General features: G+C 37.8%; 1 protein-coding gene across 1 annotated transcript; it reads left to right on the plus strand.

Moving 5' to 3' along the window:
* The first annotated feature begins 8,410 nt into the window (after nt 1-8,410).
* LOC121769396 (AP-2 complex subunit mu) lies at nt 8,411-16,007 on the plus strand. Its single transcript, XM_042166194.1, has 13 exons — nt 8,411-8,651; nt 10,272-10,449; nt 10,795-10,885; nt 11,365-11,459; nt 11,608-11,697; nt 11,776-11,824; nt 11,960-12,098; nt 13,275-13,391; nt 13,944-14,034; nt 14,129-14,271; nt 14,567-14,681; nt 15,506-15,550; nt 15,627-16,007. The coding sequence occupies exons 1-13, from the start codon at nt 8,569-8,571 to the stop codon at nt 15,705-15,707; spliced, it is 1,317 nt and encodes a 438-aa protein (XP_042022128.1). The 5' UTR covers nt 8,411-8,568; the 3' UTR covers nt 15,708-16,007.
* The last annotated feature ends 1,574 nt before the right edge of the window (nt 16,008-17,581 follow it).

Genomic DNA, 17,581 nt, shown 5'->3' on the forward strand with positions numbered 1-17,581 from the left:
GGCGGTTAACCGCCGAACCGGAACCGGCGGTTCCGGTTCCGGAATCGGAACCGGCGCAATATTCCCGAACCGGAACCGTCGCAATTCGGTTCGCGGTCCGGTTCAGGTTCAAGATATTTCGAACCGGAACCGTCACCGAACCGGCGGTTCGGGACGGTTCGGAACCGGCGGTTAACCGTGGAACCGCCGGTTCCGGCGCTTAAATCGAGGCAGAGGGATGGGGGCCGGTGCTGATCTTCCAAACCGGTCGGAACCGCCGGTTTTTTCGGCGGTTAACCGGCGGTTAACCGGAAAAAACCGGCGGTTAACCGCCGGTTTAGTGGCTTTCGAGGCGGCGCGGAGCACGATGCGACAATGGAGCAGCTTTTGCAGACGGTTCGTTGACCGAACCGGCGGTTTTATTTCGGAAACTGGCGGTTTTGGCCCGGAAACCGGCGGTTCCGGCGGTTCCGGCGGTTTTTCCGCCAAAACCGCCGGTTTTGTGAAATTTCAAATTTTTTTTTTTTTAAATTTCAAATTCGAATTCTTCCATTTTCCCCCTCATTTTTTTCTATAAATACCCCCCTCTATCCTCATTTACATTCACCCCACTCTTGTGTTAATAAGAGTTTCTCTCTTCAATCTCCCAATTCTCTCTCTTTGTCTCCAATTTCTCATTTGTGCTATTGTGCTTCCATTTAATTACGCAAGTGCTACTCTTATTACGCATTGTTATACACTTATACAGGTATACTTGTTCCCGTAGTTCTATAAGTTGTCTTTCTTTCTCAATTACTAAAACAAAAAAAAAATATATTATTCCATATTTCTACATTTCTACATACCATTCCAATATGTCTTCATCCCGAGAAGGTCGTGTTGATAAGGGAAAGGGAAAGGCCAAGAGGCCATCTCGGAGATCCGTTATTGATGAAATTTCTCAAATGAACATGGATGAGTGGCAGGTTAATATTTATTATCTACTAATTTCATTAATTTTGAATTACATTTCATTATTGTTCATAATTTTATTTTGTATTTACAATACAAATATTATTTTGTAGGCTCGAGAAGAGCAAGATGTGGCACATGCTATTGCTCTCTCTCGCTCTCAATACCAAGGCGATGCTTATGTTGGTACCGGTAGTGGTGCTCCCGGTCGCGGTGCCTATTCCCAACAAAGTCCAAGTCCAACCCCTGTGAATGTTGATGAAGACGATGATGATGATGACGACGAGGAGGAGGGGGAGGAGGTAGAAGAGGTTCAAGAAATGCCACCCCCACCACCACCAAGGAGTCGGCGTGGTCGTAGTCGTGGACGTGGACAACCTCCTCAACCTCCTAGACCAGCTGAAAGGTCTTTAACCTCAAACATCTTCGTGAAACATTTCAAGAGGGTACAAGATAGTAACGATCCAAACACTTATAATGTGTATTGCAACTATTGCGAAAACGTATACACATTCCGAAAGGGTGGAGGGTACGGTACATTTACCCGTCACCTGGAGAAAGCGCATCCGGTCGAGTTTGGTATCGCTCCAACCCAAACTCAACTCAACTTTCAACATGGAGTCGGAAGTGGGACGACGGGTTCATCCCAAACATCAGGTATGTGTAGCAATACTCTTTTGAAATATGATCACAAAAATGCTCTTAATGTGATGTCTAGATTTGCCGTTATGAAACATTTTCCATTCAATGCTTTTGATAACGATGCTTTTGAGTCGAGTATGCGGCAAGTATATAATGCCGCTGCAAGAAAATTGAGTCGAACTTCAATGACGCGAGCCGTTGTTCGACAATGCATGGAAAAGAAGGCGCAATTAGGTACGTTTATTATTAACTTAGGGCATAAAGTTTCTATTTGTTCTGATGTGTGGACTGATTGTTTTTGTAAAAATTCGTATATGGGCATCACGGTGCATTTCGTTGATCACAGTTGGACTTTAAACAAACGTTTGATTGCATTTCGGGAATTTCCCGCACCACACACTGCACAAGCAATTGCTCAATTGATCATTCAAGTTTTGAATGAATTTCAATTGATCAATAAAATTTTTTCTATTGGTTTTGACAATGCTAGCGCTAACACTGCTAGCATAGATGATTTAATCAGTGCATGTTCTCCTGTTATTGATGGTAAATATTTCCATGTGCGATGTATTGCCCATATTTTGAATTTGTGTGTTCAAGATGCCATCGATTTGTGGCAAAAGTATGTTGATCCTATTAGAACTGCTGTGAAGTTGATTCACAACAAAGCTCCTATTGGTAGAGCTTGGAAGAGATATTGTCATGGTAAGCAATGCAGGTACACCAACTTTCGTTTGGATGTTTCAACTCGGTGGAACTCGACATATGATATGTTGGAGTCGACTTTGAACCACATTGAGTATTTATGTGATTTTTTTAGAAGTTGTCCTCATGTTCCTTCTGATTTGATTTTGATACCCGCTTGTTGGGACCACAACATGGATTTATTTCGATTATTCCGCGCTTTCAAAAATGCAACTGTTGAGTTATCCGGTGTTTATTATCCTACTTCTGTGCGCGTTTTGGAGCATTGCATGTATGTGGCAATTGGTTTTAAAACTTGTGTGAAAAATACTCAATTCGTTGAGTTGAAGGCTATTTTGTTTTACATGGTTGAAAAATGGTTAAAATATTTTTCACGTATTCCAAATGTGTTTTTGATTGCAAAATGCTTGGATCCAAAGTGGAAGTTGCATGGTGTTTATAAAATTTTAGACATGTACTATGGTTGTTTGCACGCTTTGGATTTTTCTCAACTCCGCGAAATGGGCTTGACAAGAGGAGAATGCTTCGAACTAAGTATTCCGGATGTTGATGAAATCAAACATAGGTTAGATAGTGCACTTCGTTCTCTCTACGCGGAATATGAAATGCGGTATAACACCGCTCACCAGGTACGTGCTCCTCCTAGTCCTTCTACATTTGATTTTGGTGGAGGGGATTTTTCCAATGTCATGATCGATCCCGACGTAGTATCACAATTGCAAGATCTATACGGTACTACAACCAATAGGACTAGAGCGACTAGTGAATTAGATATATATTTGGAATCGCGCTCTATTTTTCAAGATGCAGGTCCTCCTACTCAACAAATTGACGTCCTTAATTGGTGGGGAACACATGACAAAGAGTTTCCGATACTCTCCATCATGGCTAAGGAGATATTCGCCGTTCCCGCTTCCACCGTCGCCGTTGAACAAGCTTTTAGTGTCGGCGGTTGTGTCCTAGACGACAAAAGGAGCAATCTCTCTGCCAAGAACATGGAAGCCACTATGTTACTTGACGATTGGGCAAAGGCGGACATGAGAGCACAAGAGCCGGATTTCGACTTCCGTGTAGAGAGTGATGGTGAAGAATTTTCTTCCGATGGCGATGACGAGGTCAGAAGCGATAGCACTCAACATTAGCAATGAGTCGACGGGGGCGGTGAACGGCGAGCACTGCCGACCAAAAAGGTAAGCAAGGTAAGAGAACTACGTGGGCTTTGATTCCTCAATAAAATTGTGGATACGTAGGCACCTCAACTTAAATTTGAAAAGTTTAACTTCGAAAGTTTAAGTTGAGCTCAAGCCCTTTTCAAAAAATTTTTTTTCCCCCTATTTCATAGATCATTCAGGATGCGGCTAAGTTGTACTTGAAGATCATTAAAATATATTCCCCATTTGATAAATATCAAATGCGGAATATATTTTAATGATCTTCAAGTACAACTTAGCCGCATCCTGAATGATCTATGAAATTTTTTCTCGGAATCAACCTTTTTTTCTTGCAAAATGTTGCCCATTTTCTAAGCAAACACATATCAGCACGCTATATACACATTGCTGCATTTCTAATAGGGGCAATTTGATCTTCCAAAGCAATCAATGCATCTCGAACACACATAGTCAGAACATTATTCAAGCATCTAGCATGGAAAAAATCAGAACAAACTATCTATTAGTACTAATTTTTTCCATGCTAGATGCTTGAATAATATTCTGACTATGTGTGTTCGAGATGCATTGATTGCTTTGGAAGATCAAATTGCCCCTATTAGAAATGCAGCAATGTGTATATAGCGTGCTGATATGTGTTTGCTTAGAAAATGGGCAACATTTTGCAAGAAAAAAGGGTTGATCCCAAGGTAAGAGAACTACGTGGGCTTTGATTCCTCAATAAAATTGTGGATACGTAGGCAACTCAACTTAAATTTGAAAAGTTTAACTTTGAAAGTTTAAGTTGATCTCAAGCCCTTTTCAATTTTTCCTTTTTCCCCCCCATTTCATTTTTTTTTTAATTTACCTTCCGAGTCCGACGAGGCGACGAGCCGACGACACTTGTAAATTATATTACATTGTTGTATGTTGTTGTATTGTATACTTATGTATTGTAAATTGTAATGTATCGTTGTCCGTTACAACTCAAAATCAATAAAATTTATTTCATTTTCTCCTTATTCGTCTTATTTGTGCTTGAATTATGCATTGTCTTGTTCCGATTTGTTGTATAAAGCCAAATTTCAAATTTTAAAAAAAAATAATAATAATTGAACCGGCGAAACCGCCGGTTCAAAAACCGGAACCGCCAAAACCGCCGGAAAACCGGCGGTTCCGAACCTGAACCGGAACCGCCCGGTTTTCGAACCGGAACCGGAACCGTGAAATAGCCTCACGGTCCGGTTCCGGTTCCGCTTCCGCCAAAACCGGAACCGGCGGTTCCGAACCGGAACCGCCGGTTTTCGAACCGTGGGCAAGTCTAGCCGTATCAAGAAGAAGTAGTTCCACGGCGTCATGGAGCGCCTGGTGTTCGGACTGGGGGACATGGCTACACAAAGCAGTTTAGGATGTCCCAGCCGCATCCCGATTATGTAGCACCAGAGCCGCAGTATCAAGAGCATGACCCACCCCAGTGGTATTCACACCCGGCGCATGAGTCTCAGTCACAGCGGGACCGTCCACTGTATTCTTCAAGCCAGCCTGAGCCCGATTGGAATCGTCGCCCATATTCACAAAGCCAAGACGTGCCGCAATGGAGTGGTGCCCGAGCGTCGGTCGATTCATTCTTCCAGAATTATCAGATCATGCCTCCTGTACAAGCTGAAGAAGAGGACGATGATGAAGGAGAAGAAGATGATGACAACATTGTCGAGGCACATGAGGAAGAAGACGTTATTCAGAGCATCCATGTCCAACCTCGACCAGCTGCGGAGGGTTCATCACGCGGCGGGGTTGGGAAGCTCGTGAGCAAAGTGTACAAGAGACTATCTACGAGGAAGAACAAGGGGATTGAACCGTCTAAATACACTCCGTCGTCGTATAAGTAGCAATTTTTCAGGTACTTTGTTTATTTAAGTTATCATAGCTCTAAATCTTCAATTGGTTAATAATTTCATTAGTTTCTCCATTCCAGGAAGTCAGGCAGTGAAGACTGAGGGTAGAATTGTCCTCCAGGAAGAATGAGGGTAGAATTGCTCGAATTTTGTAGGAAAGCACTATTTGATGGAACTGATTGTGTGATTGTTGCATATGATATGATATTTGGATATGTATGTTATGGTTTGGTGCTCAAATTCATGTTATTTATTTTAATGTTGGTGTATTATTATAATATACGGTAGGATATTTGACCCAACATTTTTAAGGTTATTGAAAAATCTTAATTGAAGATTAGTAGATTACATACACAAATGAAAGCTTTAAAAAAAGAAAGAAAAGATATACTACTAATGAATAACTAAATAGAGTATTAATTATATTTTGTAAATATAATTAAAGTTCAAATTGAAAATTCAAAACAATTTTTCGATTGAAAATTCACCGAAAACGCCCGATCGGGCGAAATTAGAAGATGGAATCGCCCGACCGGGCGAACTCTCTGGACTCTGCCTGCCTACAAGTTAGAGACGCATGAGCATTAATTATTTCAAACACAGTTATTTTTATTACTCACAAAAATGAAAAACACATAAAAAAAATCACCACTCTTCACCATCAAATTAGCGAATTGTATTTTATTGTCGAAGCTTTCTCATGTAACAATGGAGAATACAACTAAAAAGATATTGAATCTTTTTTTAAAAATTAAATATTGACTTATTGACTGTTTGAAGCTTAGATTAGTCATCAGGAAGAATTGATATTGACTGTTTTTTTAGAGTGATAATTGTATTAAATATCTAATTATTCTTTTATTATAATGATAAGTTGGATAAATTATAAATTAACTAACGGTATTTAAAATATTTAACGGAATGTATTAATTTAAAACACTAATGTAACTTTTTGTATGAAATATGTAAACTTAATACTTTTTGTACTAAATTGAAACAAAAGTAAAACATTTTGTATGAAAAATGTAATTAGCCCTTATATGGTGATATCCTGTGGAACTAAAACTTGACATTTGCTGTAAAAAGTTAATAATATAAGAATTTATATCCAGGAACCGGTGCACTGCAGTGTGACAGTGGGTGTTTCCCACTTTATTCTGGGTTATAGTCATGTACTACCCTTTTCAAGGTAGGCATGCTCAAGCAGAGTATGGAGGAGGTTACGCTGAAGAAGATCCAGAAATGGCGCTATACAGGAGAAGTCTATGGCCAGCAATTGGAGAGCCTGTGATATTAAGATGCCAGCCATATAAAATTCCTCTGACTGAACTTCTTTTGCCACATAAGATATTACCAGTTGAGTTTTTCAGATTATGGCCCAGTTTGCCTGCTATAGTGGAGTGCACCGGCACGTATACGTACGAAGGAAGTGGTTTCAAGGCGACTGCTGCACAACAGTATGGGGAGTCTCCTTTCCTCAGTGGCTTGAAATCTATGTTGTCTAAGCCTTTCCATAAAGTTTGCTCGCATATCATCCAGACAGTTGCTGGATTCCAGGTACTCAAAACTATATAGATAGATAGATAGATAGATGGATCTTATTTATAGTGAATGAGATGTTGATTTGTTAAACAACAGATGTGCTATGCTGCTAAAACATGGATAGGAGGGTTTGTGGGGATGATGATATTTGGTTCAAGTGAAGTGACCAGAAATGTGGACCTTGGTGATGAAACGACGACGATGGTGTGTAAGTTTGTGGTTAGAGCTTCGGATGCAAACATAGCAAAGGAGATGGGGTCGGACGTGCAGGAGTGGATGGACGACCTGACTGATGGTAGCATTGAGTACATGCCTGAGGAAGAAGTGAAGGAGGCTGCAGCAGAGAGGCTGAAAATGTCGATGGAACATATAGCGCTGTTGAAGGCAGCACGGCCGCGTAAAATGAGTGATCATGAGCAACAACAAGAGCGAGTATATGAGGATGGAAAGGAGACCACCTTATTTAAGTTGAGCGCAGAAGAGGTCGAACATCGAGCTCTTCAAGCCGCCGTCTTGCAAGAGTGGCATCACCTATGTAAAGATAGGAGTACCAAACTTTGGCCTCCAAGTATAATTTTAGCTTTAGAAAAAGTGTTTCAAATTTAGCAAGGGAAATTAGAAAACTTAGTTGTAGTTCTGGGAATTCCAGCTTATTTTTATCATATGAAATGGAAATTATAATTTCCAACTCATAAAAACATCGTTATTTGAAATAGAAGCTAAAATATATCAACCCCAATTTTTAACATTTTTTTTAAAAGTCACTAAACTAACTACATTTCTCTTTAAAAGCACCTAATTATGTGAAGTTTTATTTACGTCTCATTTGACATAATTTCTTCTATTAATCAATAAATGGAATAAAAGTACAAACAATACACGAGGAATAAGAGTAACCACAATTGTTAGGTGCGGCTAGCTTGGGGCGCTCCATAGTGGCGGAGGTGTCCGCCCACGGGGCGGACGACGATTTTGGGGCGGGGTGCGGCGGACGACGGATAGGCGCCGGGGGGGGGGGGGGGGGCGAGGACGCGGCTGCTCCCCTGACCGCCGCGGCTATAGCCGCGCCTCCCATAGCGAGCGACGCGGCTGCTGTGTATTTCAACGATTTTTGTTTTTTGTTTTTAATTTACGAGTAAGCCGATTCCGACACCGAGTAGACGGTGGCAGAGTTTTTTAGTTGTATTATAGTTTAATTATTCGTTGTATAATTTTACCCGTTTGTAATACAACGAATATTTGGTCCCAATTACCTCGTTTTCTTATTATTTACACTGCGATGATTTTAATTATACCTGATTAAAATTAAAAACATTTTAAAATGAAAATTGATTATAAAATTTATGGCTATTGGAAGTGTCCACCATAGTGGGCGGAAACAAAATTTTGAGCTTTGAACAAAAACTGGGGCGGGGCTATTGGGGCGTCCGCCTTATCGTGGACACCCTAACATGACAACTAGCCAAGGCTAGCGAGCCGAGGAGGAAGGAGTACACTACAAAAGGACTTGGGTTTTATCAAATTGGCAGCCAAAGCAAAGCTAGCCGTAAATTCAACTTGAGAGGTCCAAAATATAAAAACGAAAATAAAAAAATATTATACGAAAAACAGTTCGCTGACTGAAGAACCCTTTTGAATCAACCAAAAATTAGCAGATCTCGTTTCTCATCTCAGTCGATCGGAGCTCCGGCGAGATCTCAGCCATGCCGCTGGCGGCTTCCGCGATTTACTTCCTTAATCTTCGCGGCGATGTTCTCATCAATCGACTCTACCGTGACGACGTCGGGTCAGTCCTCCCCTTCAATTTCCTCACTTTCTCTCCCTATATATTTCTAATTGAGATTGGTTCTGTTGCTATGCTATTATCTCGAGATTTGACTAGAAATATATTGTTGAATTTGCGGGCTTTCTTGCCTTTCTTTGCTAGCGGGAGGTAAAGTTGAAAGTGTGAGGTGAGATGGGGAAGGGTATGGTGAAAAGCAGTAACTGAGCTTTGTTGCGCCTCATTGTGTGGTTAATGTTGCGTGTTGAAGAAATGGGATTTGAATCTGATTCTGAGGTAGAAATGGTAAAAACATATGGAACTTGGTGCTTTAAGGGTTTTTTCAGCTCTTGGATTATTGGAGATGCATTTGAAATTAGTAGGTGATAGTCCTGTGTGAAGATGAATGCTCTGTTGCGAATTATAAAACCAACAGTTGTATATATCCCTTTTTATAGGTCACAAACGATTAAAATTTTTATTGCTTTTTTGAACTCTTTACGATGTAGAAACGATAACATTATTCTGCCCTTAAGGTAGCCATCAGCATCTGAATCCGCCTTCAATTCTGTTGAAAGAGCTAATATGAAATAACCTATGGATCCATTCTGCTAATGATGGTTTTGCATCGTGCTATATTTATGATGTTGTGCCTGTCAATGGAAGATTAAGTATTTGCCTCTGACAGTGAGCTTTAAAGACCTGTCTTTTCTGTGTTTGAAGTGGTCAAGAAGACTGAGGCTATTCAAATCTTGAGTTCCTGACATTTGTTTGATTTTTAAAGTCTAAATAGCACTTGTTGAATTGCTTCTGCAGAAATAACAATTTCCAAATGGTGTATAATCTGGTATGGTTTGTTAACAGGTGTATACACTATAGAGATTCTTAGGTAGTGATCAAGGTAGCACGAACTTGTACAACCAAAGGCTACTTACACAGACAATAGAAGAGTCCTGGACATGATTAGAAAACAGAATTTTAGAATGCAGTCGAAGTAAACAAATATCAACCAAAAAAAGAAGGATGTCTGTAATACCAAAGTTGTGTATAACCCTTACTCATGTACAATCCACTCTGTCCAGCTCCAGCTCAATACTTACATTATCTTTTGTTGAATTAACAGATATGTTTACAATTAATTGGTTTTTTTATTAAAAATTTGTGCTTTTTTTATCCCGAAGCTACCCATAGAAAAATTAAGTAAGAAAGACCAGCCAACTAACCACGACCACTTGAAATTATCGGGATTTCATGCGTACCTGACGTAATATATTATCCACCTCTGCAGTTAATGAAGTTTAAATTAAAGACGGTTTCTCAATACAAATTTGTATTGATTTGCCACTGGCAAGTAATTCTCTTTCATCACCTTCCTTGATTTCTGCTGTGATATCAGTATTGTGATTTTGGTTCTGGGTTCCTACTCAAACATAGAGCTGTGAATCTTATATGAAACTTAATTGTGCTGTTTATTTGGAAAATCACAGCTTTCATTTCTTAAATGTTAAAACTGTCTCATTTGTTTTCTGGTGTCTGTTAATTGATCTGAGATGTTATAATTGCATTTACCTCAAAATGTATACATATATACACTATTAACTTAAACTGAATATGAATAACAATTTTTCTGCTTGAACTTATCAGAGGCAACATGGTGGATGCTTTTCGAGTGCATATCATGCAAACAAAGGAACTTGGCACTTGTCCTGTTCGGCAGATTGGGGGATGCTCATTCTTTTACATGAGAATTAGCAATGTCTATATTGTGATTGTCGTAAGCAGCAACGCAAATGTTGCGTGTGCATTCAAGTTTGTCGTTGAGGTATCTTATGGTTAAGACCATGTTTTTATTTTTGCATCATATACTATCTAGCTTGGGATCCTTCTCTGGCGATCTTTGTGTGCTTGGAACATCTTGTAGTTGGAGAATTTATTTAATACATATGGTCAATAGTTCCAACTGTCTCAGTTTTTGAGTTGGCCATCTCCCTTGTCTATTAGTCCTTTACAATAGATATTTGTACAATTGTACTTTGAAGTCATTATGATCGTTGAAGCCTCAAAAAACCATTCGGGGTTTTAAACAAACAAGCGGTTAGGGGAGCTTATATTCTTTTGCATAATTTTCTTTTAGTTTGCTTGACGATGTTATCTTCTTCCTGTGCAGGCTGTCACTTTATTTAAATCATATTTTGGGGGATCTTTTGATGAGGATGCCATTCGCAACAACTTCGTTCTTATATATGAATTGTTAGATGGTATGTCTACTGAATATTTTCTTATTTACCCTCTTCTGAAGAAGACATTTCTTACTATAAAACTAATTCCTTTACTGAAATTATAATTAAGGATATGTTTGGCGTAGGAGAATCTGCGACGGTTCTTTTTTTTATGGAACTCTTTGATGTGGCTTATGTTAGCCCATTGTTTATTTTTCCATGAGAAATTTTAATTCCTAGAGAGCCTCTATGTGAATTGTTCTCTTTATTTATGATCGTTTTGCATAAAAATGTTGATGCTAATCAAATCACTGAATTCTCTTTATTAGCCTAAGTTACGGTACAAAATGAGCAATACATGTCTTCAGTTGTTTCTTGGAAATTGTTGGACAAACATGCTCTATCCTTCCATAACTTCTTAGTGAATAAAACAGTGATGAAGAGTATATAACATCTTTGTGGGTCCAAACTGGCTATATGGATGGATAATATTCTGATATTTTGCATTTCAATTGCAGAAATTATGGATTTTGGGTATCCTCAAAACCTTTCTCCCGAAATCTTGAAGCTTTATATAACTCAGGAAGGCGTGCGCTCTCCTTTTTCTTCCAAGGTCAGGTTATTCAAGAATCACGATTATTTTAGGGATGTGTTTGAGTTTTCTAAGTTGTAGCATTGAAGAGTTATCTGACGGATAATGTTTGTTTAATATTATTATGAGTGTGTGATCCTGACCTTTACCTTGTGTGCATACCTAGCAGACTGCTGATAAACCAGTTCCAAATGCAACTTTACAAGTTACTGGTGCTGTTGGGTGGCGCAGGGAGGGCCTTGTATATAAGAAAAATGAGGTGGGGTGTTCAGATTGAGATTACTGTTGCAGTTTTTGCTTTTGCTATTCATGTGGCTCAAATAAACTTTCTTTGCAGGTGTTTCTTGATATTGTGGAAAGTGTCAATCTTCTCATGTCTTCAAAAGGTAATTGTCTGTTTATTGCTAATAGTTGCCTTATGCATTTTTATTCTCGTTTGCTTGCAACCATTTGCATAGTGGTGTACTTATTTCTTTGATGCATCTTTTTTATTATACCCATTTGCCATATGGCCTTTGTAGGCAGTGTTCTACGCTGTGATGTAACAGGGAAGATTCTTATGAAATGCTTCCTTTCCGGGATGCCTGATTTGAAGTTGGGATTAAATGATAAAATTGGACTTGAGAAAGAATCACAGCTCAAATCCCGTCCTGCTAAGAGGTAGGTCACATTATCTGTTACTTCCACCACATTACAACTGTTAAGCTGGAAGCAGACAAATGCAAATTGTAGAGTGACATGTTAATTGAAGCATGTGGATGTATCTTTTATTTTAATTTACTTATATGTGAACACGGACTCGTAAACCAACTCTAACTCTAAGTCTCTAAGAGATAAAAACTATATCTAATCAACTACTAATGCTAAACTCCCTAGTCCCTACTCAAACAAATAACCAATAAGGAGTAAGTAACTAAAGATAATGAAGGGAATGTGGGGACGATCTCTATCAGTTCCTGAATGTCTACTCCTTTCAGAGTTCAAACTTAGGTAATTCTGGTATTAGATGTTCCAAAAGTGGTGTGATTTAAAATTCACAATACAGTTCAGCATAATGAACTTAGTTCATGTTAGAGTTGCAGAATGACTCAGTTTCTGATTCATGTGACGAAGTAATAAAAAGCATGCTGCACGCAGGAAGTGCAGTCAATACATTGAATTTGTGACAACCAAACATTTCTTGTTTCAAAGCATGAAACCAAATTTGAAACAGTACCGAATCATACTCAATAATAGAGGGCTCTGACAAAAGTATTTGACCTCATTCCTTTAAACGAAGGTTATTCCAGCTTAAATTAATTGAGAAGCATAGCTTCTTGGGGTGAGATATCCTATATTGTGATACTGTATAAAGATTACATGGGTGGTTTGTGGGCTTGCATTCTAGCCAATAACTGATCCAGTAAGTATGTTATAAGTGTCATATTCATGAGTGCTGTTACTACTTACTACATTATTTGAATGTTACAACTAATTATTACATTGTCGCAGTTATCTTATTCTTGCTTTCTCAAATTATTCAGCTTCTACATTTTAAACATATTACTAGGTGCTGCAATTTTCTTACGGCTCTTTACTGTTAATTTTATCTACTTTATCATTATTATCCTGTGCAGTGATAGTATGTTTCTCTTGGTAACCTCATTTTTTTAAATTTCGGTCTGCAGTGGAAAAACTATCCAGTAAGTATGTTATAAGTGTCATATTCATGAGTGCTGTTACTACTTACTACATTATTTGAATGTTACAACTAATTATCTACTTTATCATTATTATCCTGTGCAGTGATAGTATGTTTCTCTTGGTAACCTCATTTTTTTAAATTTCGGTCTGCAGTGGAAAAACTATTGAGCTTGATGATGTCACTTTCCATCAATGTGTGAACCTTACAAGATTCAATTCTGAGAAGACTGTTAGTTTTGTTCCTCCTGATGGTGAATTCGAATTAATGAAGTATGCCTATCTTTAAATTTTAAATTTCCTTCAAAGATATCTGGAGTTCATATTAGTTCAAGATAAAGCATGAGTTTTATTCATGGTACAGTTGATATTATTGTATGCACGTCTTTATATCTAACCACTTGTGCACAATCAGCTTTATGAAATATCTTATGTAGATCAGATAGATCATTTGGGTAAGCTTAGATCTACATCATTCCTTTCTTATTGGTGATACTGGCCCTAAGTAGGAAAAATCCTGACTAATAAAATTCCCCGTGTATCTCCAAAAATCATCTAGAAGCATCAATTTCTAAAATTCGTCTTGAGTGTTCAGAATCTCTTCCTTGTTGGCTATGGTTGACTTAAACTTTATTTTGTTTAGCTTTGAGAATGATATTCAATGGGAGATGTAGGGCTGATTCCCTCTAGAACAGTTTATTCAAGTTACCACCAATTAATATTTATTTTTGTTTTCATGGTTCAATATTTTAATCCAGCCTTTAACAAGTGGAGTTTCCCTTGATTTTTCTAGCTTTCTTATATGTATAAATGCCTTTGCCACAGGTATCGTATTACTGAGGGAGTTAATCTTCCATTTCGGGTTTTGCCAACTATCAAGGAACTGGGTCGAACACGTATGGAAGTTAATGTAAAGGTTGGTGAATCGTGATACAAAATTGATTTCAAATCACTGTTAATATTAACCACAATTTTGAAAACACCTATGTTTATTTATTTTTTTATTTTAGGTGAAGAGTGTCTTTGGGGCCAAAATGTTTGCTCTTGGAGTGGTTATTAAGATTCCAGTTCCCAAACAAACAGCAAAAACAAGTTTTCAGGTGACATCAGGGAAGGCAAAGTACAGTCCTTCTATTGATTGTTTGGTCTGGAAGTAAGTTGTTTCTTGTCTTTGTGTCATCTTGAGAGCACCAGAGTTTTATATTTGCTTAGGAATCACGTTTCTCCCCCCAACCCATCATCAATCCCCCACCCCCCCTCCTCATTCCATTCCATCCCATCATACGTTCTCCCCTTAGTGAAAGCTGTCTGCTGAGTTTATTCTTATATAGTACTCCATCAGGAGTAACATTATTCATTCTGACAGCATAGAAAGTTTTGTAATATGCTTTTTTTCATGTTACTACTATTTGTTAAGCTTGATCATGGATGAACTGTGCTCTTTTCAGGATAAGAAAATTTCCAGGGCAAACTGAGCCAACATTGAGTGCTGAAGTAGAGCTGATATCCACAATAACTGAAAAGAAGTCCTGGACACGGCCTCCCATTCAGATGGAATTTCAGGTGCACATCTCCTAGTAGCTTAATTCTTAGCTATGCATGCTTATCAATGATCAGATCAAAAGAAGTTTGCATGATATCATGCAGTTGAAAACAGAACTCATTTAACTGTTATACTTTTGATAAATAATTAGAAGTAGGTTAAGTAACCAATTAGGTTTATGATGAAACCTAAATCAATGACTGATCCCCAAGAGACACTATCTTGCATCTGCCCGTTTTCCTATTAGACCTAAGGTAATACTCACTTAGACTAGAAAACCACTAGGGATTAAGAACATAAATCCAGTAGCCCAAACAAGATGTCCAAATAAGAACATCCATGCCCAGACCGATAAACTATTCATACCAAAAGGGTTCACCTTATCAATATCTCAAAATGGTGCCCGTTTGGTACCTAAAAGGGCACTGAAATAGGACCGAACCTCTCGTTGGGCACTTCTTCCCCACTTCCTTACCGGGAGAGCAATCTTTTCTTATGGCCTTCACCTCCCGCCCGGCCCGGAAATAGAGAACCTAGTCCCATTCATTTCTGCAAGTAGGGAGGGGATCCTATTGTCAACTTTAAACTAGAGTGTTATTTGCTCAAATCTTCATAGTTGGTTTGGTGGTTTATGAAGATAGTGAGAGTTCACAATCATGCTTAAGTACAGTTATGAGTTTTAGCCGGCCTGTACAAGAAAAGGGAAGGAAGACACTTTATTGCTCACGAGCCCTGTTCTTAAATCATGGAGGCTTTCCGTTTCTATTCCACCTAGATGATTTTTATATAATGTAGATTTTTAGTAGTTTTCACATGTCTTACAAATCAACCATATACGTGGCAGGTTCCTATGTTCACAGCATCTGGATTGCGTGTTCGTTTCCTGAAGGTAGTTGCCAGTCTCCATAGGATATGAACTAATCAAATTTAGGACTGCTATAACTTTACTACACACTTGTCTGCAGGTATGGGAGAAGAGTGGCTACAACACCGTGGAATGGGTTCGTTACATTACAAAAGCTGGTTCATATGAAGTTAGGTGCTAAACCATGGTCCAATATGTATTTGCTAAGGGGTTATTCAGTGAAACAAGAAAATACAAAGGTAGTTCGAGTTGAGTCTATGTTTGTATACAGCGGCTGACTGTACAGATACAGACACACACTTGTTCAATTGAATTTTGTTTGCACAACTTTCTTGTATAGTGTAGGCCACATAATTAGTTGCGATTGCATTCGTGTGATGATTGAAACTGTAGGAGCTCTGTTTTTATTATCTCTGGTTTTCATTGTGCTTTCTGTATTGTGGATTTTCATTTTTTACTAATATAATTAGTTGCGATTGCATTCGTGTGATGATCGATAATGGTTTTTTTTTTTGATAATGATTTTCTTATTAATAGCAGTGAAAGATTGATATAATATAGAAGGGGGTTCTCCATATTGGACATGTAGCACCCCGGATCCAATGTAAATATATTTATTGATTTATTTTGTAAATTACGTGAAACACACTTATAAATTTTGGCATCAAAACAATATACTCCCTTCCTTCTAAGTTATTAGAATGTATTTTATTTTGGATTGTCGCACATAAACTATAGTAGTAATCAGTTAATTACCGATTCTAACAATGGGTTCAGAATATATGTTGGAAAGCGAGTAAGTGAAGCAAGTTTTATTGTTGCGTTCAACAATGAAGGCCGACAAAAACTCTAAACTTTCAATAAAAGAATTGTAAGTAGTATAATACTAGTATTTGACGAAATGTAACATCATATGAATTTGGAGGTCCACCACTTAGAGATGATACATCTCACTCCTATCCTATGTATAGTGCTCACATTAGTAGGTAGTATCATCTTACTCCACATGGCTTCAATGATTTAAATATATGGTATGCACTACTTCCACTTCACCATATCTTACCTCTTAATTATCTGCAGATATTCCACCTCACCCGCCACAATGTTTTTTCATACTACTTATAAATACACTAGTGTTTGTTTTGATGTCAACCACACGCAATGTTTATGTATCCATCATCCATTATTCTACTTAATTATGACTCATTCATGTGACTGAAATATCATGGGATGCATTAATGTGCAGCTATATGGTTACTTAATTTCCAAAAATATGATCATTTTGACGTCAATTCAATTTTGAAAATAATAGTAACAATAATATTCAATATTGGTGATGATAATAATAATAATAAATTAGTTTATTTAGATTTTATTCGACTGCTACAGTGAAAGGGTTATTTATTTCTTGCTGCATCTAAATGCTTAATCTATTGCCTTCACTCATTGACATCCATCTTTTTCACCTAAATGCTTCACTTCATTAATTTTTCCTCTCCACTGTTATTTATATTTTTAAAATTTGTGCTGAACTAAACATTTATTCATGGATGAAGGGAGAGGGTAGTATTTTTCATGAAGTTTTTCAATATCACATGTATTTTTGAATTTTTATTAAATATCCTAAAACAAAAATAGTAGTACAATTAGTTAGTTCAAAAATTGAGTAATGATGAGTATTATCTGGGTCGAGTCAGTCATGAGTCGGATATAGACTAAGCTTTTTACGAGGTTGGATCTAATTAAAGTTGAAGTTTTGGCTAAAGTGTATTTAACTTGTAACAAAAATAAGTGTAGATATCATTTTGTTGAGGGACATAGCAGAAAATAAAGTGTCTTATATTTTATATAAATATAAGTTAGGTTACGGTCCCTAGACATATTCGATATCTTTGTATTCTCTTCATAATCATTACTATAAAGCAATTTCGCCATTTAAATATTTAATATGGATTAAGGTACGCTTTCACTTTATAGTTCATGATGCTCGTTCTTTATTTTTTTGTTTTAATTATCATAGAGAGTTTTTAACTAATTGTTCATTCAACTCCGACA

This window comes from Salvia splendens, chromosome 15 (genome assembly GCF_004379255.2).
Source record: "Salvia splendens isolate huo1 chromosome 15, SspV2, whole genome shotgun sequence".
Taxonomy (NCBI): domain Eukaryota; kingdom Viridiplantae; phylum Streptophyta; class Magnoliopsida; order Lamiales; family Lamiaceae; genus Salvia; species Salvia splendens.